The 26358-nt window shown below is 42.4% G+C and overlaps 1 protein-coding gene across 2 annotated transcripts in view; it reads right to left on the bottom strand.

The window, feature by feature from the left end:
- Positions 1 to 26358, bottom strand: part of BAK1 (BCL2 antagonist/killer 1) — an 83840-nt gene that overhangs the window by 54355 nt on the left and 3127 nt on the right. Inside the window, exons 1-3 of one of the 2 annotated variants that reach the window (XM_077481405.1) lie at positions 567 to 690; positions 364 to 450; positions 71 to 200 (exon numbers count right to left, since the gene is read on the bottom strand). In XM_077481405.1, coding sequence (XP_077337531.1) covers positions 71 to 200; positions 364 to 421 — 188 coding nt within the window. In that variant the 5' untranslated portion in view covers positions 422 to 450; positions 567 to 690. Of the gene's footprint in view, positions 1 to 70; positions 201 to 363; positions 451 to 566; positions 691 to 26358 lie in introns of those variants that run through there. The other variant, XM_077481404.1, reaches the window with a different exon arrangement.

Genomic DNA, 26358 nt, shown 5'->3' on the forward strand with positions numbered 1-26358 from the left:
TAGCATTACAATAAAGTCTTTTGACACATTTTGGTCTCATGCGCTTCCCAATAACTTACAAAGCCATTACCTGTTTGCTTGTCTCGCATCTGCAAATTCGTTTCCAAGAGGTCTGGAATCATCATCTTCATGTCTAAGTTGGGTGATGTGATAGGCATAACTTATGAATATTTCTTCTGTCTGTTGACTCACATGCTCTTCTGTAAGAGTACAAAATGTTTCACATTTTCATATAAAGTGATATCAAACTCAGCAAAATTGTGGGAAGTTTCCACCATCAGAACCTCAATCAACACCACCATTTGGGTTGATAACACATAATAAGGTATTCTGCTTTTTTATATTGATTTCTATGTGGCTTACCATCTGCTTCAAGTACAGCTGCATTATCTGTTGTATCTTCATTGCCTCCAGTTGCCATGATTGACACACAGAGGGGTCAGTGTGATCCTACAATAAAATTAAAAGCAATTCATTTTCTGCAACACAGAAATCTTTCAGACACCAACTTAAATCCATTAAAGGAAACTTATACGGCTAGATGTATGGGAGCTGCTATTGCTTACTTGTTTTTAAAGGTCTAGGTTTCAATGATATCATCCTGATGCTGGTTTCACTGTGTTGTGTAGTCCACTGGCTGAATGGATTTTGCAGTAAGTGGCTCACTAAATAGTGAAGCCAGAATCAGTATAACAAGCCCAGAATCTGCACCTTTAAAACCAGGTGAGCAATGGAAGTATTTATAATAGTCTTGACAGTTTGTGTCCATTTATTCTTCTAATCACCAACGACCTTGAGTGGAGAAGAGACGGATATGGTGTTGTGATTCATTTATGTGCATCGATTTAGCCATTCTATGATAAAGAGCACTTTCACCAGCCTTTACTAAGGACTTTATATAAATAAACGGTATGGTCTAAGAAAAAAGGAAATACACTCCACATTTACACTATAAAGCAAAAATTACATGTGTGCTTTCAACTTCACTTTCTCCTACAACTATGAAGCAAGAAAAGAAACAGGACATCCCGATTGCATGACTAGTATCTCCTCTAGTCATGGAGTTCTTTCTGCAGTGTTAAGCGTTGAAACCTTGGGAAACCTTCCACACCATTCCTGTATCTTATCATATCATCCAATGTGCAAGTGTGTGCGGAGCACATGGTCTCAGAGGGAAGGTATGAGGATTGAAAGTAGGGGGTGAGGGGGTTGGGCTGGTTAAATTTCATGTTTTACAGCCCCATCCTGAATGAACACGGTTAGCTATCAGTATGATTGCTCCTGTGTTCATTCATCACTGAAACATAGTAAACTGTGTTTACTATGTTTCAGTTTGTGAATAAACAGGAGCTGCTTTACAGAGATTTCTAGTCATTCATCTGTAGTGCAGCTTAGGCCGCAGAGAAAGGGAATGAGGACTGCATCCCCGGTCCTTTTCTCTGTCTCAAATAACCCCTGATGATTCACCAAAGCCTTCACAAAAAAAAAAAAAAAAACCCCAAAAAATATATTAAAACCATAGTAAAGCCTAGTTCACACAGGGCATACTACAAAAAGAGAATAACGGGGGGTAAGGGAAAAAAAAAGTAGGGAGTAGAAGGACAAGGAGGGATACATAGCATATATTAGCAATGTCTAAGAGGTTTCTATCCCAAGTCATTTGGTAGGGTCATTAACAACAGGGTTAATTTATCAACCAAGTAGCATATTATCGTGGAAAGAAATTGGTAAATTTTATCAAAGACGACCTTTGGAAACCAGACTGGAGTTTTATGGAACACATAAAAATTTTGTTAAATAGGTCATCTTTATCAAATTACCCTGCTCACTATTGTTAAAGAGGAAGTAAAGCCTCAGCAATAAAAAAAACAAAAAAACAAAAACAAAAAAACCCTGTAACAAAATGGCATAATGAGCTAGTATGCATAGCATACTAGCTCATGATGAATTACTTACCTGAAATCGAAGCCCCCAAAGCGGTCCTCGTTCCTCTCCTCTGACACCGCCATCTATCCCGGAGTGACTTCCGGGTATCACGCTCAGCATGTGCTGTAGACATCGGTGCAGCTAGTTCTACAAATACCTCCTAAATCTTTTAGGTTTAGGAGATATTTTTTGCACCTACAGGTAAGCCTTAATCTAGGCTTACTTGTAGGTTAAAGTGGTTGTAATGGGTTTACAACCACTTTAAGGTCGGGGTTTTTCCAAATCGCACAGTTTCCATGCACACTAACATCTTTTTAAGCTCCTAGAAGCTGTTATTAGCATTTTTTTCTGCTCCTAGAAGTTAACCACTTTCAGACCGGACCATTTTGCTGGTAAATGACCAGAGGTCTTTTTACACTTTGGCACTGCGCTGCTTTAACTGGTAATTGCGCGGTCATGCAATGTTGTACCCAAACAAAATTTGCGTCCTTTTCTTCCCACAAATAGAGCTTTCTTTTGATGGTATTTGATTGCCTCTGCGATTTTTATTTTTTGCGATATAAACGTAAAAAGACCGCAAATTTTGAAAAAAAATGATATTTTCTACTTTTTGTTATTAGAAAAATCCAATAAACTCAATTTTAGTCATACATTTAGGCCAAAATGTATTCAGCCACATGTCTTTGGTAAAAAAAAAGTCAATAATTGTATATTTATTGGTTTGCGCAAAAGTTGTCACATCTACAAACTAAGGTACGTTTTCTGGAATTTACGCAGCTTTTAGTTTACGACTGCCTATCTCATTTCTTGAGGTGCTAAAATGGCAGGGCAGTACAAAACCCCCCCAAATGACCCCATTTTGGAAAGTAGACCCCCTAAGGAAATTGATAAGAGGCATGTTGAGCCCATTGAATATTTTATTTTTTTGCCTCAAGCGATTGAATAATGACAAAAAAAAAATTATTTTTTTTTTTTTTACACAAAGTTGTCACTAAATGATATATTGCTCACACATGCTATGGGCGTATGTGAAATGACACCCCAAAATAAATTCTGCTGCTTCTCCTGAGTACGGGGATACCACATATGTGGGACTTTTTGGGAGCCTAGCCGCGTACGGGGCCCCGAAAACCAAGCACCGCCTTCAGGCTTTCTAAGGGCGTAAATTTTTGAGTTCACTTCTCACTACCTATTACAGTTTTGAAGGCCATAAAATGCCAAGATGGCACAAAACCCCCACAAATGACCCCATTTTAGAAAGTAGACACCCCAAGCTATTTGCTGAGAGGCATGTTGAGTTCATGGAATATTTTATATTTTGCCACAAGTTGCGGGAAAATTACAAACTTTTTTTTTTTTTCACAAAGTTGTCACTAAATGATATATTGCTCACACATGCCATGGGCATATGTGAAATGACACCCCAAAATAAATTCTGCTGCTTCTCCTGAGTACGGGGATACCACATATGTGGGACTTTTTGGGAGCCTAGCCGCGTACGGGGCCCCGAAAACCAAGCACCGCCTTCAGGCTTTCTAAGGGCGTTACAGTTTTGAAGGCCATAAAATGCCAAGATGGCACAAACCCCCCCCAAATGACCCCATTTTGGAAAGTAGACACCCCTAAATTTAGGGGTACACTAGTGGGACTAGGTAATAAATGGCGGGTGCCCTGAAACTATAAAAAAATAACTAACCAACCAGCGTCACCTGTAACAGTTATATGGTGATCACTGGTGAAAGGGTTAACTAGGGGGCAATCAGGGGGCTTTATGCGGTAGTATATGGGGGTCCCTGGCGCTATAAAAAGCTGCGGCGAACCTAAATACCTACCTGCCTAACTAGCGTCACCTGTGACACTAATACGGCGATCAGAAAAATGATCGCTTATTAGGCTGGGTTCACACTGGAGCGATGCGGAAACGCCGCGAATCCGCGGCGGGTTCCCGCATCGCATGCCTCCCGGCGGCAGTTCACACTGCCCTATGCGAACTGCTGGGAGTGTCAGTGAAATGTTACTGACACCCCCAGATCAGTTTGCATATCGCAGTGCGATCTGCAAACTCGGATCGCATGGTGTGAACACCCATGCGATCCGATTCTGCTGCGGACCAAAAAAAGGGTCCCGTGCGAATTTGCGGCGGGTGCGGCGGGTGTGGCGGGTGCGGCGAATGGCTGAACTCGAATCGCACAGAGATCGGATGTGATTTGCACTGCAGTGCGGTGCGAATCACATTCGTTCTCATAAACCGCTGCAATGTGAACCCAGCCTTAGTGACACTGGCGACGGGGGGTGATCACGGGGTTAAACCTTTATTGGGGGGGGTTAGGGGGGCACATTAGAACTAAAGGGGGCTAACTCTAACTGCCCTAACAGTTATTACAGTCACAAATGACACCAATGCAAAAAAAAAAAAAAAAAAAAAAAAAAATGACATTGGTGTCACTGTGACTGGGGGGCAGGGGTAATTGGGGGGGTGATCGGGGGGTAAAGGGGGGGTGTGAGTGTGCCTGGCATGTTCTACTGTGTGTGTAGAGTGTTGGTGCAACTCACCGATCCGCTCTCCTCCGTGTCGGAACGAAAAATACCGACACGGAGGAGAGAATACATCACTTCCTCTCCTGTGTTTACATTACAGGAGAGGAAGTGATGTCACCGGGGATTTCCATTCGTCGAGAGCGATCGCGAGGGGGTGGCCATGAATGAATGGCCGCCCCCTCATCCCGGATCGCTCTCGAAGGAATGCCGACCGCCGCAGGCACCGGGGGGGGGCCCGATCGGGCCCCCCACCCGCGGGCAGGCAGGGACTTATATATACGCCCATATGCCTGCCCGTGCCATTCTGCCGACGTATATCGTCGTGCGGCGGTCGGCAAGTGGTTAAATAGTATTATCCTATGTGTCCATGCACACTACTTTAGGCTATTAAAATGCTACTAACTTTTTTTTTTTCTTTGTGTACTGCAAAAACTCTAATGAAATGCTAATGCACCTAAATGCTTCTAAAAGCTACCACTAAGAGGTGGCACAAAAAATTAAAATAAAAAAAACACCACATTTTTCATCCAGCATTAATGAACGGAAGTTGTCAAACAAATCTAAATTCTCTTTATGAAGTGGTAAGCATAACCTTAGGCAAAGGAGTGGCTGTGGACATATAGTACTATACTTGGATTTTGCAAAAGTGTTTGACACAGTTCCCCACACACGGCTAATGTGTAAGCTTAAGTCTACAGGCTTTGAAAAATCAGTTTGTAAATTGATAGAACTCTGGCTAAAAGACTCAAAGAGTAGTGGTTAATGATTCAAACTCTGAATGGTCTAATGTTATTAGAGCTGTACCCCAAGGTTCAGTGTCAGGACTCTTGCTTTTTAATATATTTATAAATGATATTGGGTTTGGGATTAAAAGTACCATTTCAGTCTTTTCAGATGACACCAAGGTATGCAGTGTTATAACCTTCTTACAGGATGTCTCCAACTTACAAGCCGACCTCATTACACGGTTTAACTGGGTGACTGTGGCAAATGAGGTTTAATGATGATAAAGGTTGGGGACTAAAATATGTACGCATCATACATACTAGGGGGCGTATAACTGGGGGAATCAATGGTGGAGAAGGAGTTGGGTATTCTGGTAGAGTTCTGTGCAAATTATTAGCAAGACCTCATCTGGAATATGCAGTTCAGTTTTGGGCACCAGTTCACAAAAAAAAAGGGGGGGGGGGAAACTGGAGAAAGTGCAAAGAAGGGCAACCAAACTGATACTAAAGGTCTCATGCACACTGTATCTCAAAGAAGCTTAAAGTGGTTGTAAACCTTTACAGACACTGCTGGCACCTGTGTCAGGTAGGTGACACATAATGGGCTACTATGCGATGCATAGTAGTCCATAATGCTTTACCTTTGCAGGGAATCAAAGAGGAAGTAAAACCCATCAGTAAAACCCACCTGTTTAAAGAAAATGCTCCTACAGGATTTTGAGCTCACATTTTTTCTGCCTGGAAACTCCCCTCCATGTTAGCCAAAGAGTCCATGCACACACCAAACTCGTGTTTATGAGAGGAGTTTTCGAGCAGAAAAGATGCCCAAGTGCCCAAAAATGTGTGAAAAGCATGAAAAAGGGCAACCTCCCTAATTTATACCTGCTTAGATTCCTTCAGTTGAGACATGCCTTTCAGACACAATTTGGCAATCAGCCTGTAACCTTAACCCTGTCCAGAACTGAAGCTATGCTAAGGGGGGGGACGGTAGTAAACCACTCTCTACAATATACAAGTCTCTTTGACCTTCCATCCATGATGGCCTCGACAAACTATTATCACGATGGCGAGAGGAAGTCCCCGAGTTAGATTCCGAAGACTGGGAGGATGTATGGGATTACCCTATGCAAAGTTTAGTCTCAGCCAGATTAATCCAATTTAAGATTCTCCATAGAGTATATCTCACACCTCAACGGTTACGGAAGATTTATTCCTCACACTCTTCAAAATGTTGGTGCTGTATGGCCGACCCTGACACTTACCTGTATGTGTTTTGAGAGTGTCCCGACACAAAATTATTCTGCATTCGCACAGTCACCACAATTGCAATACCACTATCAATTGATGTTTGCATTTTAGGTCTTGTTCACCTACTAGCTACCTCTCGATCTATTAGAACTTTGATAGGCCTCCTATTGTTTTATGCACGAAAGAATATACTCCTTAAATAGAAATCCACCCAGCCCCCCACCTTAGATTATTGGAAGAGTATAGTCAATAAAGCGGTCCCACTGTATACATTTACATATGAATCTAGGGTATGTTAAAAAAAAATTCTCCAAAGTATGAGATATTTGGAACGAGTCCAAAGATATTGTCGTATCCTATCTCCTTCTTAGGATACTCTGTTTTGTTTCTGTTTACTGCTTAGAGGTGGACTGTGTACAGGGAATGTACCCCCTGTCCCTTTTAACTTTGCACACCCCAGATACCTCACTTCCAATTCCCTAAGCCTTGGTTACCAACCACCTTACCTTTTGTTGTTTTTCTTTTAATGTGTGTGTTTTTACCTAAGCCTGGGTATGCCCAAAAGGCTTTGTTTTGTATTTCAAATTATATTCTTATAATAAAAAATAAAAAAAAAGCATGAAAAAGGGCAAAAAAGCCTAATCGTCCAAAAAAAAAAAAAAAATTGGAAAAATTAGCCGAGGGAAGGGATGGTAAAAAACACACTTATGCTCAAAAAACACAATAAAACCTTAAAAGAGTACAAAAAAGCACAAGCTTCTTCAAGCTTTTAGACAGAGAAATAAAAACAGCTTTTTTTTAAACTTCAGTGTTCATGAACCCTAAACTCCAAATGCAGAAATTCTTCTTCACGATAAGCTATGAAAATGTGGAATAGACACCCTCAAGAGTTGGGTTTGGTCAGCTCAGATTGGATTTAAAAAAGGGCCTGGATTCCAATATTTATAGGTAAAGGCTGATCCAGGGAATATCCGATTGCCTCTTGGGGGATAAGGAAGGAATTTTTTTCTCCCGCTGGAGCAAATTGGATCATGCTTTGTTTTTTTTTTGCCTTCCTCTGGATCAATTGAGCATAGGATAGTGTAAATAGATTTTCTATTTGTGTGTGCCTTTTTTTCTTCTCTGTTGGTTGAACCAGATGGACTTTTGTCTTTTTTCAACCAGATTAACGATGTCTCCAGTGCCACACAATATGTACATCAAGGACCCACCTAGATAAGGCTTATTCTGTGTTTGGATCAGGCATAAAAAAAAAAAAGTTTATCCACTTGGGGGCAAGGAGACATGTTGAAATTTCCAGCAAAGAGAATATTATTCTTAGGATAAAGGGCGAGCAGTTGGACTATTTTATTAAGCACGAAAACATTGGCAGGAGTGGATATCTACAGACAAACAATAACCACTTCCACATTATCAATCATAGTATGTAGTACTACATATTTGCCCTCCGGGTCCAAATCAAGATCCAGCAATGCGAAAGGAAGTGATTTTTAAATCAAAATACCAACACCTCTGGCATATGAATAATTGTAGTAATGGCCTACCAAGGGTTTTTTCAAACTAAGGATCCTGCTCCCCATCAAATGGAAACATGCAAACATGGGGCCAATAAGTTTTCAGGTAGTTAATCACTTGCCGACTGGCTCCTGTACATAAACGTCGGCACTTTGAAGATGGATATCTTCAAAGTGCCGATGTTTATGTACAGCAGCTGCTGCCACGACCGAAGTATCCATCTTTGGAGCCGGCGGTTCTGTTTACGATAATGGTGGTCTCTGCGGCGGATTTGCTGCGAGATCACCATTATCGGTGGCAGGAGAGGGACCACCTCCCTTCCCGATGCTCTCCCATGCCCTCTGCCACTTACCAGAGGCGATCAGGATCTGTCCATGGCTGGGTATAGAGACAAGCGAGGCTAAGATGGCCCCCCACCCGTCTCCAGACCATAGCAGGGCAGAAGTGACGTCAAAACGTCATTTCCACCCATACGCCTTAAAAGGGCCATTTTTCTGTTGTCATTTTTTCGAATAACAACATTTTTTTTTTGCATTTAAGTCCAGGTACGGGATCTGAGGACTTTTTGACCCCAGATCTCATATTTAAGAGGAACTGTCATGCTTTTTTCTATTACAAGGAATGTTTACCAATTTTTTAGTTTTTTGTTTTTAAAACAGTGTAAAAATAAATAAAATCAACTAAAACAAATAAAACAAAATAAATATATATATATATTTTTGAAGCGCCCCGTCCCAACGAGCTCATGAGCAGAAGCAAACACATAATCGAGTAGCGCTCGCATATGAAAACGGTGGTCAAACCACACATGTGAGGTATCACCACGATTGTTATAGCAAGAGCAATAATTATAGCCCCAGAACTCCTCTGTGACTCAAAATATGCAACCTGTAGAATGTTTTAAACATTGTCTATGGAGATTTTTAAGGGAAAAAGTTTGACGCCATTCCACGAGCGGGTGCAATTTTGAAGCCCAATATGTTGGGTATCAATTTACTTGGCATAACATTATCTTTCACAATATAAAAAAAATTGGGCTAACTTTACTGTTGTCTTTTTTTTTTTTTTATTAAAAAAAGTGCATTTTTGCAAAAAAAGTGTGCTTGCAAGACCGCTGGTATGACAAAAAGTATTGCAATGACCGCCATTTTATTCTCTAGGGTGCTAGGAAAAAAATAAAAAAATAAAAGTATAATGTTTGGGGGTTCCAAGTTATTTTCTCGCAAAAAAAATGTGTTTTTAACTTGTAAAGACCGAGTCTGAAAAAGAGGCCTGGTCTTTAAGTGGTTATAGACCAGTGAGCGCTTAATTTTAGCATCGAGTCCCCGGACATTCAACGAGATTACTGTTACTTGCGCCATATAGAAGGTAAAGAAATAGGTTGCCCCATGGAGACTCCACTCAAACCCAGATAGGGAGAGGAGTTTCTCCCTCATGTACCACCAGACATCATCACAAAGCATGAAAGAATACTCTGAGATGGAACTGCTTGAAATAGAGTATGATGTGCCAGCATAGAAACAGCAAATAAACCAAAAAAAAAAAAAAAAAAAAAACACACACAAACACACACACAGAGTTCTCAGAACTAAACATGGTAGAAAACCAATGGGGGGGGGGGGGGGGGGGGGAGGGGGGGTGGCTATGAGCCAAACAGTGAGGATATACAAATAAAAAAAACATGGAGCTAGACTTTGTAGCCACAGCAATACACAAATTGGTAAAATGTAATATCTTTAATATAAAAAGAAAAAGAAAAAAAAAAAAACATGATAACAAGAAGGTTTAAAATTCATACTAATGATTAAGACATAGGGGTTGATTTACTAAAGGCAAATCCACTTTGCACTACAAGTGCACTTGTAAATGCAGTCACTTCAGATCTGAGGGGGAAGATCTGAAATGAGGGGAAGCTCTGAAATGAGGGGAAGCTCTGCTGATTTTATCATCCATTCATGTACAAGCAAAAATGCAGTTTTTTTATTTTCCTTGCATGTCCCACCTTAGATCTACAGCGACTGCACTTCCAAGTGCACTTGTAGTACAAAGTGGATTTGCCTTTAGTAAATAAACCCCATAGTGTAGACATCTCTAGCATCAACCTACTGCACTAAACAGAATAAAAAAAAGAGATCTCTACATTGTAATTAATCCGGAGTACTGGTTATGATGTAGAGTAGAGCAATGTCATGACTTGCTCTTGGTCTACATGTTATGCGGTGAGGGCTTCTTTAGGATTTTTATGCAAATGTGTAGTCAAGATGTCAGCAGTATGGCTGAGAACATAAGCAGGGTGGCTGTTTGAGGATAGGAGAAGCCCCTCAGGCAATATATGTGATGATAGAAAAATCTAGTATGGCAATGTATAGCATCTATAGAAAAATGTGTTGGGAATCACAATGCAACCACATAATAACCAAAAGGAATCCATCCAATAGCCTTCACATATTGTTAGCAGTGACAGGCAAAAAAGCATGGGGTGCTAGCAGAATTTTCCCCAGACACTGGTAAAACACTGAGGTATCCGATAGGGGATCCCTCACAGAAGCCAGCTATCGCTGCACAAGACTGTGAAGCAGTTGGTAACAGCTGAGCCAAACAGTAGCATAGTTCAAGAAGTCGCAAAAAGACTTTCTGGCAAGTAGGTGCCAGAAATAAGCAGAAAGGAGAACCAGCAAAGTCTCGTTAAACTCTAAATCTTACTTACATAACAAAAAAGAAACTTAAAACGGCTCCGAACCTAAAGTCTCCAGGATAATCTTAGAGTACTAAAAATTCCCTGTGGGCTTAAATTGGGTCAGGGCAAATCCCATGCCAAAATATAAAAAGGTACGATGAACATCCATCCAAATCCATTCCAATGGAACAGCAGGAGTAATGCCTGTACAATCAAAAGGCAAATCAGGTGTGTAGGCGGGTGTCTCAATGGGCCCATTAAGCCCAATGGGATTCAACAACATAGAAGAACACAAGTAGGCCCAAATTTCAGAGCAGCCTAGGGCAAGCAGCCCAACAGTAGTATAATCTAGCTGCAAGAAAACGTGAGTATGGAGCCCAACAGAGAAGGCCACGAAGCAGCACAGGAATAGGGGAAAACGTGCGACCTGGGCAGCATTTTTAGCAATTGGGACGCCTCTTCAGGAGAGTAAAGAAACAAATAAAGTTACCCTCTTAGACCCAAAGATAACCTGGAAAGAGCATCCTGTATATTATCACCTTCTGCCAAAGAGTAAGCTCTACCTTATCCATTGAGCTGTGCAGAGCAATTTCCTTGCTTCCCAAAGCATCAGGTCCCAGTCACGAAAATTGAGCAAATGGAGGATAAAGGTTTGAGGTGGTGTGCCGTTAACAGATGGCATTCTATGTACTCATGGCAAAAAAAAATGGAAAATTGCCACCTGAAGAAGATGAGTGAACAGGGGTCTTTTAAGAGAAAATGTCAGGAAGCCCATGCCAGCAATCAAAATGGTGGTGACAGAACTTATGTTCCTGTTGAGAGATTGCCGAGGGTGTGCTTGCAAGCGTGTGGTGCTGTACGGTGAGCGAGCGCTCATGGCGCCAAAATGGCTATTTAAACAGGGTCAGTATATGGAATCAGTGCTGTCTGCTCTACAGCGTTTCCTGTGTGACTTGCACTATTTACCCGACTTCTGTTCCAGTTGTGACCCTGCTTGTTCCTGACGTTCCCGTTTCCTGCCTGCATCCGACCTCGGCTTGTCCTCCACTCTGCACCTGCCTATTCCTCCTACAACTCCACTGCCAGCTCGTTGATGACCCAGCCTGTATCTTGACTCCGCTTCTGCCTCTGTTACCGACGTGCCCGCTTGTGTATGACCCGGTCTGCCTGTACCTACCTTCTCTTCAGTCTTGGAGGTGTCACCATCCTTCCTGCTGCTGCATCTGCACTTCTGCCTGTGGGATTCAGTTGCTAGCTTGTTCCTTCCTGTTTTTCTTGGACTAAACCTGTACAGTCCGGCCAGGAGTTCCAACTCCAGATTCAGCAATCCTGCCAGGCACTCATGTGACTCTGCATCTCGGCGCTCCCTGTCAGCTCTATCAGGGGCTCCAAGTCAGAGCTGTAAGAGAGGCCATCCTCTGCATATCAGGCTCTACTATCAGGTACCTGACAGAAGGTCCTGGCCTTCAGTGCCCTCCAGCAGACGAATAATGCGCAAGTTGTTTCTGTGGTTCCAGTTCTTCGCATCTTCAGCTCTGGACTCCAGAAACCAAACCTTAGTGCGCAAGGTATGCAGGTATGTCAAATGGTCACAGACCTTATTTATTTATTTCAGGTACTTATATAGCGCTGTCAATTTACACAGCGCTTTACATATACATTGTACATTCACATCAGTCCCTACCCTCAAGGAACTTACAATCCAAGGTCCCTAATTCCTTTGTGTCCATGCCTCCACCAACTTAATGCAAAACCTCTCTATATTCCACCTAATAAGGCTGATGTTATTTTGGAGGGAGTGTATTTTTTGTAGTTAGGGTAGTTTGACAGCCCATGATGGCCTGCAAGAGAGTCTTAAACCGATTCTACTCTACCGCCTCCTGATCTCTGGAGTGGCCATGTTAACAGCACAGCTTTGTGGCAGTGCCACCAGGGGGAGATCACTCGCCGTCTCCACTGCACATCGGGTCCTGCATTGCTGATGACCCTTGGCCTTCATCCATGGGAGAGGCTGAGTGGATTGATGGTGATATCAATCAGCTGTGCCCCAGAATCACAGAGAAATGCATGGTAAGGTGTCAGAGCTCCTCCCTCACATCTGCCATCATCCCCATCTCAGACAGAAACTTAAACTTTGCGCAACTATTAGGAGGCCTAAAAATCAACTATTGCAGGGATTGTACTGGGGATCATATTTGATGCCAGAAGGAAGCCTCTTCTAAAGATGATGTACAAGAAAGCCTGCAAACAGTTTGCTGAACACAAGCCGACTAAGGACATGGATTACTGGAACCATATCCTGGTGTCTCATGAGACCAAGATAAACGTATTTGATTCAGATGGTATCAAGCGTGTGTGGCGGCAACCAGGTGAGGAGTACAAAGGACAAAGGTGTCTTGCCTACTGTCAAGCATGGTGGTGGGGGTGTAACAGTCTGGGGCTGCATGAGTGCTGCCAACACTGGGGAGCTACAGTTCATTGAGGGAACCATGAATACCAACATGCGCTGTGACATACTGAAGCAGAGCATGATCCCCTCCCTTCAGAGACCGCAAACACACCTCCAAGATGACCACTGCCTTGCTAAAGCTGAGGGTAAAGGAGATGGACTGGCCAAGCAGGACTCCAGACCTAAACCCTATTGAGCATCTGTGGGGCATCCTCAAAACGGGGGGTGGAGGAGAGCAAGGTCTCTAACATCCACCACCTCCATGATTTAGTCAAGGAGGAGAGGAAGACGACTCCAATGGCAACCTGTCAAGCTCTGGTGATCTACATGCCCAAGAGGGTTAAGGCAGTGCTGGAAAATAAATGGTGACCAGTGCCACACAATATATTGACAATTTGGGCCCAATTTGGACATTTTCACTTAGGGGTGTACTCACTTTTGATGCCAGCGGTTTAGTTCTGTGTTGAGTTATTTTGAGGGGACAGCAAATTTACACTGTTATAGAAGCTGTACACTCACTACTTTACATTGTAGCAAAGTGTCATTTCTTCAATGTTGTCACGAAGAAAAGATATAATATTTGCAAAAATGTGAGGGGTGTACTCATGAGATACTGTAAATATCAGCCTATGGTTACGTATATACTTTTGGTTGAGAGCAAGAGAAATTCTATAAATCTTTATTATTGAGACAACATTACATTTAAAAGGTATGTGAAAGTTTTTACAATGTTTCCATTAGCAGCAATTCACAAAATCTATTGTAATTGATTTCTGCAATAGCTGAGTTCCGTTAGCAATCCATCTCAGTTCTCCAGCAGCCACAATGCAAATGGACCTAATGACAAATCCATTATATCTGGGATCCCCATAGGAATGCATTTTTAACACACAATAAAAATATTGACGTGCACAGGCAAGTATGCTACCTCTAGTTATTGCTGCTGTTTGAAAGTAGACAAACCTGTTCTCTCATAGTACTTAATATATTCATTATATTTTTCATACACATGACAGAACATACTATTCTGTATAATAAATAAAAAACCTTTACAAATAATACAACAGTCCCTGTTTGCCTGATCGATCCATTAGGTTTTACCCACTGATCTGCCAGCTCCACTTGTTAAAGTCTTGAAACAGAAAGAAAACATGTGGAGAGCTCCTTGTGGCAATTACTCCCTTAGCCTTAAAATGCACATGGAGCTTCCAGCTTGAGCGACAACAATCTGGGGCGGCACAGTAGTGTAGCGGTTAGCACTCTCACCAGCAGTAAGAAGGGTCGCTGGTTTGAATCCCAACCAAGACACTACCTGCCTGGAGTTTGCATGTTCTCCCTGTGCCTGCGTGGGTTTCCTCCGGGTACTCCTGTTTCCTCCCACAATCCAAAGACATGCAGGTAGATTAATTGTCTTCTGTCCAAAATTGGCCCTAGTATTGTGGGCTCCTTGAGGGTAAGGACATGTGAGGTGAGTGTGCAATGTACAGGGATAGGGGCAATTGTAGACACTCACTCAGGATTGACTGGTGTCTTTATTCAACCTTACTAACTATGAAACTAAAACCAGTAGATTGGGAGTGATCAACACTGGGGTAGGTTAGTTGAATGGTTAGCCCTTTTTAAAACATACATGGTAGCCACCATATACTCTAATGGAAACATGCACCATTTACAGCATCAGCTATTGCAATTTTGAACTTTTAAAAAAAAATAGTCTTTCACTTGCTGCCACACCCAGACAGAAATAACACTGCAGTAGCTTTGTACATAGGCAAAGTTCTTCATTATGCAGGCCATACATGGTTGAATTTCAAACGAATTTTCTTTTCAAAATCAGAAAATTTGTTTGTTTTTTTTGTGATCCGATGATGCCACCATTGATTTAGACCAAGCCTTCAATTTCACCTCATGTTGCTACAGAAAATAATTTTCTTGGCCGGGAATCTTTTCTCTCCGTAAATTTTCTTTTCTTATTACATTTCTTGCACGATTCTCCCATCATTGATTAGAAAATCATGAATTTTTCCAAAAATTTCCAACATGTCCGATTCCTCAAATTTGATTTCCACACGAAACTCATCTGTTGTTGCAGCCTAATGGTGTAAAATTCGTATGAACATTCTTAGATACGATTTTCGAAAGAAAATTCTTTCAAAATTCGAACCGTGTATGGCCAGCATTAGTTAGCAAATTCTTAGTTGAAACATTCAGAGATTCAACTTTCAGATTTCTAAAAAACTGTTATGAAAAGAATGGAAAACCGGTACAAGAAATGGTTACTAAAAAGGATATTATAAATGTAGACATATAAAAGGATTTAAAAGTGAAAAATTACTTTACTGGATTTTGCCTCGCCTTTGGTTCACTGCAAAGTTCTGATCACTTGCAGAATAAATTCAATCTGATGTAGATACCAAACCCGACTAGATTACAACATGCTGAAGTATGAAAAGACAGAACTATGTCATGTTTGGTAATTAAAAAAAAAAATCACATATTAGTCCTAATGCACACGGACATTTTAAAAAACTGTCTGCAAAGCTAGCTCCGACGGCTGGGGAAAAAAAAAAAAAAAAATGGCTGTTAAAAACTCGATTTTTACCGCGTTTTGCATTGGCGTTTTTTGCGCGTTTTTCCACGATTCGCGTTTCTACAGCTCTAGCTCTGTAACAGCACTGGTCCTGGTTTTTTTTTTTACAGCTCAAAAATGCCTTGGTGGGCATGAAGCCATATACTAACATGCCAGGCGTTTTTAAGCTGCAAAAAACGCTCAAAAAAGCAGCCGTAAAAATGTCCATCTGCATGAGGCCTTATGTTGTTTTTTGTATTGTAAAGCATTGTCATAAGTAAATGCAAATGTACCAAGGATAGCTGGCATTAAGCGTATGTCTGCTGGGAATAATAAAATACTACACATAGCTCTCATTTGGTTTACTGTTGCTTAAATCAGCTTAGCAATTTTTTTCTACAAATATTTCTTGCACCAGTTTTATTTTCAGTAAAATTATATTTCAAAACCTCTGAATGATCTCTCTGAAATAAAATAACTTCACCTCACTGAAGAACCTACCATAGTGTAAACTCTGTTACTTTCCTGCCTAGGCATGGCAGCGAGTGATATAGATGTTTTTTTAAAGGTCAGAGTTGTAGCAGTGGCTGCTAGAAAAGATGCGTGTTTCTATTAAAAACATGGCAATGGGTACAATGTGTGTGGTTAAAGGTTCAACGATTCATTTAACCTGGCCCAGTGATGATCACTCTCAGGTGTCCGTTTATAAAACAGATCAGCAGTGATCCTCATCTCTGTTTATCTCTGGTGTGTTCCGGTTTATATAGCTGCAATAAGAAGTAGAAAACATGTTCTCTGCTTCTCATCACAGTATAGGACCGTTTTGCCACAAACGGCCAGTTTATAAAATAGAGATCTGAAGATCTCACAGCCTTTACACTGAAATATCTCCCTTCCAGATTCACCAGCTCAGAGGTGGAGAATCTGGGAGAGAACTGGTGTGATAAGAGGAAGGCTTCTTTCGGCATCAGTGGGTTAAAAATGAATACATATACTATATACAAGTGTTTGTGTGTATATATACACACACACACACACACACGTAATATATATATATATATATATATATATATATATATATATATATATATATATATATATATATATATATATATATATATATATATATATATATATATATATATACACACACACACATGAATATATTATATATATATATATATATATATATATTTCCTTAGTTATCACATGTCTGAAAACATGTAATTACATGCTATTTAAACTTTAGTTTCACTTTTTGAACTCGGCTGCACAGTAATCAGAAATCAGAGTAGACAATTTCTGTATAATTGTGTCACAGTAAACTATTTCTGAAGGTAAAGCAAGAATTTAGCTTTGGTTTAATCTTGAAGATATTGCATATACATTGATGGTCTATTTATAGGAAACTTGGACTGTTCAGAGCAGGGGTAGGCAACCTTAGCACTCCAGGTGTGGTGAAACTACAAATCCCATCATGCCTCTGCTTCTAGAAGGCATGCCTGTGATTGTCAGGGTCTTGCAATGTCTCATGGGACTTGTAGTTTCAGCACACCTGGAGGGCCGAGGTTGCCTACCTCTGGTTCAGAGAAATAAAAAAAAGTGTTCTAGATAGCCTGCCCCCTCACTGCTAATAAATGGTCTTTGCCACCCTGAAAAGCTTTCAAAGCCACAAGAAAAGTTCTGTGTATGTTTTAAAGCAGAACTCTGAGAATTTTTTTAATTCTTTTTCCCCATGCGATGGGGCTATTCTAATGTGCTATAGTGGTGGACTGTTCCTGTCTACCAGAGCGGGGCTAGGGAAAAAATGATAGACTGCAGAAGCAACAGGGACCAATCTTGCCGTTGGAGGATAGGCAGATTAGATAAGTATTTTCCCACTCTCCTTACCCCTAGACAAAAACAAGAAGCTAACCCATGCAGTACGGGCATGGGTTGGAGCCAACACAGAACTAAGGCCCTTCCGATCTGCTCTCAGCCAGGGATATCTGACATCCTTCTGTATGTAGTGGGTTGTGAGATGGGTGCAGAGTAGTTAAAGTTATTGGGCATCAGACACTTCTTAAATGTTAAAGAAAGTTTATTTCTCTTAACCAGTTGCCGACCGCCGCACGACGATGTACGTCGATAGCATGGCACGGGCAGGCATATTGGCGTACATGTACGTCCCTTGCCTCCCGCGGGTCGGGGGCCCGATCGGGCCCCCGCCCGGTGCCTGCGGCGGTCGGTATTCGTGCGGGAGCGATCCCGGACGAGGGGACGGCCATTCGTTCATGGCCACCCCCTCGCGATCGCTCCCGACGAATAGGAATCCCCCGTGACATCACTTCCTCTCCTGTAATGTAAACACAGGAGAGGAAGTGATGTATTCTCTCCTCCGTGTCGGTATTTTCCGTTCCGACACGGAGGAGAGCGGATCGGTGAGTTGCACCAACACTCTACACACACAGTAGAACATGCCAGGCACACTCACACCCCCCCTTTACCCCCCGATCACCCCCCCAATTACCCCTGCCCCCCAGTCACAGTGACACCAATGTCATTTTTTTTTTTTTTTTTTTTTTTTTTGCATTGGTGTCATTTGTGACTGTAATAACTGTTAGGGCAGTTAGAGTTAGCCCCCTTTAGTTCTAATGTACCCCCCTAACCCCCCCAATAAAGGTTTAACCCCGTGATCACCCCCCGTCGCCAGTGTCACTAAGGCTGGGTTCACATTGCAGCGGTTTATGAGAACGAATGTGATTCGCACCGCACTGCAGTGCAAATCACATCCGATCTCTGTGCGATTCGAGTTCAGCCATTCGCCGCACCCGCCGCACCCGCCACACCCACCGCAAATTCGCACGGGACCCTTTTTTTGGCCCGCAGCAGAATCGGATCGCATGGGTGTTCACACCATGCGATCCGAGTTTGCAGATCGCACTGCGATATGCGAACTGATCTGGGGGTGTCAGTAACATTTCACTGACACTCCCAGCAGTTCGCATAGGGCAGTGTGAACTGCCGCCGGGAGGCATGCGATGCGGGAACCCGCCGCGGATTTGCGGCGTTTCCGCATCGCTCCAGTGTGAACCCAGCCTAATAAGCGATCATTTTTCTGATCGCCGTATTAGTGTCACAGGTGACGCTAGTTAGGCAGGTAGGTATTTAGGTTCGCCGCAGCTTTTTATAGCGCCAGGGACCCCCATATACTACCGCATAAAGCCCCCTGATTGCCCCCTAGTTAACCCTTTCACCAGTGATCACCATATAACTGTTACAGGTGACGCTGGTTGGTTAGTTATTTTTTATAGTTTCAGGGCACCCGCCATTTATTACCTAATAAAGGTTTAACCCCCTGATCACCCGGCGGGTGTCATTTGTGACTAATAACTGTTAGGGCAGTTAGGGTTAGCCCCCTTTAGTTCTAAGGTACCCCCCTAACCCCCCCAATAAAGGTTTAACCCCGTGATCACCCCCCGTCGCCAGTGTCACTAAGGCTGGGTTCACATTGCAGCGGTTTATGAGAACGGATGTGATTCGCACCGCACTGCAGTGCAAATCACATCCGATCTCTGTGCGATTCGAGTTCAGCCATTCGCCGCACCCGCCGCACCCGCCACACCCGCCGCACCCGCCGCAAATTCGCACGGGACCCTTTTTTTGGCCCGCAGCAGAATCGGATCGCATGGGTGTTCACACCATGCGATCCGAGTTTGCAGATCGCACTGCGATATGCGAACTGATCTGGGGGTGTCAGTAACATTTCACTGACACTCCCAGCAGTTCGCATAGGGCAGTGTGAACTGCCGCCGGGAGGCATGCGATGCGGGAACCCGCCGCGCATTCGTGGCGTTCCCGCATCGCTCCAGTGTGAACCCAGCCTAATAAGCGATCGTTTTTCTGATCGCTGTATTAGTGTCACAGGTGACGCTAGTTAGGCAGGTAGGTATTTAGGTTCGCCGCAGCTTTTTATAGCGCCAGGGACCCCCATATACTACCGCATAAAGCCCCCTGATTGCCCCCTAGTTAACCCTTTCACCAGTGATCACCATATAACTGTTACAGGTGACGCTGGTTGGTTAGTTATTTTTTTATAGTTTCAGGGCACCCGCCATTTATTACCTAGTCTCACTAGTGTACCCCTAAATTTAGGGGTGTCTACTTTCCAAAATGGGGTCATTTGGGGGGGGTTTGTGCCATCTTGGCATTTTATGGCCTTCAAAACTGTAACGCCCTTAGAAAGCCTGAAGGCGGTGCTTGGTTTTCGGGGCCCCGTACGCGGCTAGGCTCCCAAAAAGTCCCACATATGTGGTATCCCCGTACTCAGGAGAAGCAGCAGAATTTATTTTGGGGTGTCATTTCACATATGCCCATGGCATGCGTGAGCAATATATCATTTAGTGACAACTTTGTGAAAAAAAAAAAAAAAAAAAAAAGTTTGTAATTTTCCCGCAACTTGTGGCAAAATATAAAATATTCCATGGACTCAACATGCCTCTCAGCAAATAGCTTGGGGTGTCTACTTTCTAAAATGGGGTCATTTGTGGGGGTTTTGTGCCATCTTGGCATTTTATGGCCTTCAAAACTGTAATAGGTAGTGAGAAGTGAACTCAAAAATTTACGCCCTTAGAAAGCCTGAAGGCGGTGCTTGGTTTTCGGGGCCCCGTACGCGGCTAGGCTCCCAAAAAGTCCCACATATGTGGTATCCCCGTACTCAGGAGAAGCAGCAGAATTTATTTTGGGGTGTCATTTCACATATGCCCATGGCATGTGTGAGCAATATATCATTTAGTGACAACTTTGTGAAAAAAAAAAAAAAAAAAAAAAGTTTGTAATTTTCCCGCAACTTGTGGCAAAATATAAAATATTCCATGAACTCAACATGCCTCTCAGCAAATAGCTTGGGGTGTCTACTTTCTAAAATGGGGTCATTTGTGGGGGTTTTGTGCCATCTTGGCATTTTATGGCCTTCAAAACTGTAATAGGTAGTGAGAAGTGAACTCAAAAATGTACGCCCTTAGAAAGCCTGAAGGCGGTGCTTGGTTTTCGGGGCCCCGTACGCGGCTAGGCTCCCAAAAAGTCCCACATATGTGGTATCCCCGTACTCAGGAGAAGCAGCAGAATTTATTTTGGGGTGTTATTTCACATACGCCCATAGCATGTGTGAGCAATATATCATTTAGTGACAACTTTGTGTAAAAAAAAAAAAAAATTTTTTTTTTTGTCATTATTCAATCGCTTGAGGCAAAAAAATAAAATATTCAATGGGCTCAACATGCCTCTTATCAATTTCCTTAGGGGGTCTACTTTCCAAAATGGGGTCATTTGGGGGGGTTTTGTACTGCCCTGCCATTTTAGCACCTCAAGAAATGAGATAGGCAGTCGTAAACTAAAAGCTGCGTAAATTGCAGAAAACGTACCTTAGTTTGTAGATGTGACAACTTTTGCGCAAACCAATAAATATACAATTATTGACTTTTTTTTTACCAAAGACATGTGGCTGAATACATTTTGGCCTAAATGTATGACTAAAATTGAGTTTATTGGATTTTTCTAATAACAAAAAGTAGAAAATATCATTTTTTTTCAAAATTTGCGGTCTTTTTACGTTTATATCGCAAAAAATAAAAATCGCAGAGGCAATCAAATACCATCAAAAGAAAGCTCTATTTGTGGGAAGAAAAGGACGCAAATTTTGTTTGGGTACAACATTGCATGACCGCGCAATTACCAGTTAAAGCAGCGCAGTGCCAAAGTGTAAAAAGACCTCTGGTCATTTACCAGCAAAATGGTCCGGTCTGAAAGTGGTTAAACATTTTGGGGGGAGAAAGGGTTAAGGGCCAGGACACCCTTAGGTAGTTGAAATATTAATTGGCAGACTCTGAGACTTCAATAGGTGGACAGCCATGCAGGGAAAGGCATCTAGCAAGACGCCACATCTGCAGGTGCAGGAATGCTGTCTCCTATGGCAACAGTCTTTAACAGCTCCTAACACAAAACGTAACAGTCCTTTCTCTTTCACTACAATCACTCCTTGTAGTTCTTCAGCCCACTGAGCTCCCAGTCATTCACTAGACCCACTAATTCACTGCCACGGAATCCCTTGAGCGCCTCCAATCTTCACGTTGGTATCTTCCTCAAGTGTCACCCCTGCTTCTCTGCTGGGTCCCTAGCTTGGCACTCAAGATACCCATCAAGAGTCCCCCCACTGGCCTGCTCGGTCCCTAGCTTGGCACTCAAGATACCCATCAAGCATCACCTCCGCTGGCCGGGTCCCTGGCTTGATACCAACTGAAGTTTCCCAATTCTTCCCTGTCCCCAGTTGGTAAGAATACTGCTCCGGTACTTGCTTCAGTTACTCACTGTGGACCCTGGTAATAAGGTGGTTGGTCCCTTAGTAGCGACAGCTTCCCTTCTACCTCCGACCATGACAGGTTCTCAGGCCAGCAAAACCATCACTTTTGGTTGGACTGAAAGCCACAGGCCCAACTCTGCGCTGCTTTCTTGCTTCTAGATAGGCCCTCAGACAGCCTAGCAGCCAGATGTGCCCACGATAGGCCCCATCTCCGGCCTAGCAGCCCAGGCAGTACAACACACATAGACCCAGACAGCCATCCAGGTGGCTCAGAACATAGATCACCTGACTCCACCCAAAGATTCAGGCTCTCCCAGCAGGCCAAGGGATTCAAGAAAACCCCTGCCCATTGGCTGAGATACCACATTATACCCATAACCTGACCTTGCTTTGCCCTTCTCATATTTAGTATCACCCAGTACCCGGCCACCTAGTGGTAGAAGAGAAAAGTGCAACAAGGCCAAACTAAGAGAAATCAATAGATCTCCAACAATCAACCAGGATAATTATTCCTGGCAAGTAGATTTGTGAGGAGAAACCCTGCCTTAACTCCAGGGTGCTACATATATATCCCATACCTAAAAGTACAAGGTATATTACAGAGTTACAGCAGGTGAAATCAGGTGAGTAAGGAGGGCAATTATCAACAGCATAGCCAACAAGCTATCAAGCAAACAGGTCACTTTGCCCTAACTGGTCCACTTTAAAACCTGTAGTTCTCATATTAAAAAAGGTATTGTGTGTTTGCAGGGGGGACATGACACTGTGGCCAATACGAAAGCAGAGAATTTGGGTATAAAGGTATGGTCTGAATCTCCAGCACAGGAGAGTGCTTGCTATCCAGCAAAGATAAACTTAAAAAAACAAATAATTACATGTTTCTGGGAGCAGAGACCGCTAATCTAAACCTCTAAATCAAAAAGTGTCAGTAAAGGAGAAGCATGTTGGACCCCACAATTACCCCTCCCAGGACACAGCTAGATATATTAAACCAATAAGAAAAAGTTTAAAGAATTTTCCTTGCACATCAGATAATAATAATAATAATAATAATAGTACAGTTTGTTATTAACATGTTGCTACCCTGCAGCGGCAAAGGGGTGGGCTTTAAAGCCCACACGCCGCACATATGCGTTACTGGGCATCCAGTGTTTCTGTGCCAAGATCATGATCACTGCTGGCAGACCAAGCTTTGAAAGACAGCTCTCACTCCGGACGAATGATTGGTAGATGGCAGGATGCTGGGGATCGCCCATCCTTCCCGCCCCTGGGTATGCAGAACATTTTTAAAGCACCCTGGGGTGGCCAGGATGGGGGTTAAAATAAAATGGTTTAATTCATAGTGTTTTGGCAGGGTATAAACAACTATCCTTTCAGAATGAGGTAGAATGTAATAGGTAATGTGCAGCAGTCTAGTGAATGAAGTGATGTGGAATAGGGAGTATAAGCAGTGTACAGAAACTATACACTGTGGAAAGGGTGAAAAGTACAGCACGGTGTACAGAATGAGGCGGTATGAAATAGGGAACATACAGCAGAAGAATTTGGTTTGTCAAAGTAAGAAAGTACAGATTAGTGTGCAGAATGAGGCAATGTGGATAGGAAATGTATGGTGCACCATTTAAAGCGGTAGTAAACAGCTGTGTGTGGGTTTATTTTTGGAACCTGCAAGATAAAGCCATAATGGGCTAGTATGCATCGCATACTAGCCCATTACAGTATGTGAAACTTACCTGAAATTTAAGCCCTCCAGTGCCATGCTGTGGCCACTAAGAGGGCTTCCTTCTTTACCTGGACTTTCTTCCAGGTGGCCGGAGCCATGATGATTTCACTCCCGTGTTTGTACGCAGGAGACTCCGCTTACAGGACAGGACTCTGAAGGAACGGCTCAGGTGGCTTACACATACAGAGACTGGGGACCGTCGGTGTCAGTTTGGTTGGTGTGCTGGAAGTGCGCAGTGGGCATGTTCTCAGCATAGACCCTAGGGTTGCCACCTCATTCCTTTAAACCCCGAACACATATGAATAACACAAGTTCTGAGGCAAATTTAATGCAGGTAAGACACCAAGTTTAATTACCACCTTAATCAGCCACAGAACCTGTATAATTCATATGTGTTCGGGTTTAAAGGGATGAGGTGGCAACCCTAACAGATGCCCCAGTTGAAGTCCGTTGGGACAAAATGCATCGGGCTCGATACGCTTGCTCCCCACATTGATTTTTATACTTTTATTACTCGTGATCACCAGTTTTTTTTTTTTTATTCATTTACTATGATGTACTGTATTTTTAAATAAAAACCTCTCAGTTTTTGACCTGCACCATATGGAGCATCTCCATTTTTTCTTATCTCTACCCCAGTTGGATTGAGCCTATTTGTATATACCATCGACCTCCAGACGGCCCCCCGATTGGGAGGAGGTTTTATATCGCATTAAAGAGCCATATGAATTCAGTTGAGCCTATTTGTATATACCATCGACCTCCAGAGGGCTCCCTTATTGGGTGGAAGTTTCATATCTGACTTAAAGAGCCATATGAATTCAGGAACTTTGGTTGGACCATCATTGTCGAGGAGTGGAACCATCCCGTTTGGAGTGACCCTCTTCCTGACAATTTCTAACCCTGAGGCATTCGGCCTACACAAGCATGGTTGACCCACTACCACCGGTAAGTGGGTCCACTGCATCCTGTAAGAGTACCCATCCATATTCCTTTGCTAGAGGATTTCTTTATTTCTACAGCTTCACAGCTAGTCTCATATTGTTTGAACCATCCTTATTTTATCGAAGATTCACCAGTTATGTACTAGATGGACACTTTTCTTGAACTTTCACAGATTTTTCTGTTCACAGCAAGTGAACATTGGATTTTTTACATGTTCACTAGATTTGTCTATAGGTTACACACATATTACTGCAGTTTTATTGCTGTTATATAACTTTTTAGCGCTACACTGTGTTCTCACATTTGTTTGAACTTTGTTTGCGTGTTAGCAGCTTTTCTGATATACTTTGGTTTAGCGCAGTAATTTCCCCAATTTTTTCTACATATGAATTACACGAGTTCTGAGGCAAATTTAATGCAGGTAAGCCACCAAGTTTAATTACCACCTTAATGAGCCACAGAACCTGTATAATTCATAAGTGTTCAGGTTTAAAGGAATGAGGTGACAACCCTAATAGACCCTCAGAGCCACATGGACACATTTGTACAGTGGCTGGGTGTTGAGGCTCACCAGCCCATCTACCTTATAAATGTGTTAACCTCAGCAGGAAGAGGTTAAATAACATGGTGGGGAGGATTTAGTAAATGCTTTTAAAGTTTTCTTGGAATTTATTCACATTGCCTTTCACCTTCAAAAGCAGCATTCACCATTTGTTTTTACTACATGGAGTGTTTGATAAACAGCTCAGAATTTATAATAATATTTTGTTGCAGATACAAAACCACATATTAACTCGGAAACAAAAATAAATAAAATAAACTTTTTTTTAGGCTGAAGGAACTTTTCATTCAGTGCACCAGCAGGAAGTTGCATCAGCAATATGATCTGACAGTTGTGGCCATGAAGATTGAACTAGTAGACCTTATAACACTTATAAAGTATGCAACAATGTATACTATTTTTCTACTGCCAGTCAGCGTACTTTTTAACCACAGCCACAGGAGAAAAAAGGGCTTTTGCTGGAAATGTCTATAAAATACAATGTAGCAGTTTTGACACACTCCTTTCAAATGCTTGCAACAGCTGATGGCCTAGAGGGGTCTCCAAACTGTGGCACTCCAGTTGTTCAGGAACTACAATTCCCATCATGCTTAGTCATGTCTGAGAATGTCAAGAGTTTTACAATGCATCATGTGACGTGTAATTTGAGATCCATGGCCTAGAGCAGTGTTTCTCAACTCCAGTCCTCAAGGCGTCCCAACAGGTCGTGTTTTCAGGTTTTCCATTATTTTGCACAGGTGATTTAATCAGTGTCATTGCCTTAGTAATTACCACAGCTCTTTCATCTGAGAGAAATCCTGAAAACATGACCTGTTGGTGCGCTTTCAGGACTGGAGTTGAGAACACTGGCCTAGTGTTGCCAAAAGCTATGCGTAGCCCCTTCCACAAACCATGCTCTATCTGCATTACATAGAGAAGAGAATTACTATTCACTATTAGATTGTAAGCTCTTGTGAGCAGGGCCCTCTTTATTCTCTTGTATTTTATTGTATTGTAACTGGATTGTCTCCTTTTTATATTGTAAAGTGCTGCGTAAATTGCTGGCGCTATATAAATCCTGAATAATAATTACTGTTTCTAAAATATATTTACCTAAACACATCATTAGCACATGCATGAGCTGCAATTATAACAGCTTATTCTT

Source organism: Lithobates pipiens, unplaced genomic scaffold, assembly GCF_037356315.1.
Source record: "Lithobates pipiens isolate NorthernLeopardFrog02 unplaced genomic scaffold, aLitPip1_a1.2 Scaffold_16, whole genome shotgun sequence".
Lineage (NCBI taxonomy): Eukaryota > Metazoa > Chordata > Amphibia > Anura > Ranidae > Lithobates > Lithobates pipiens.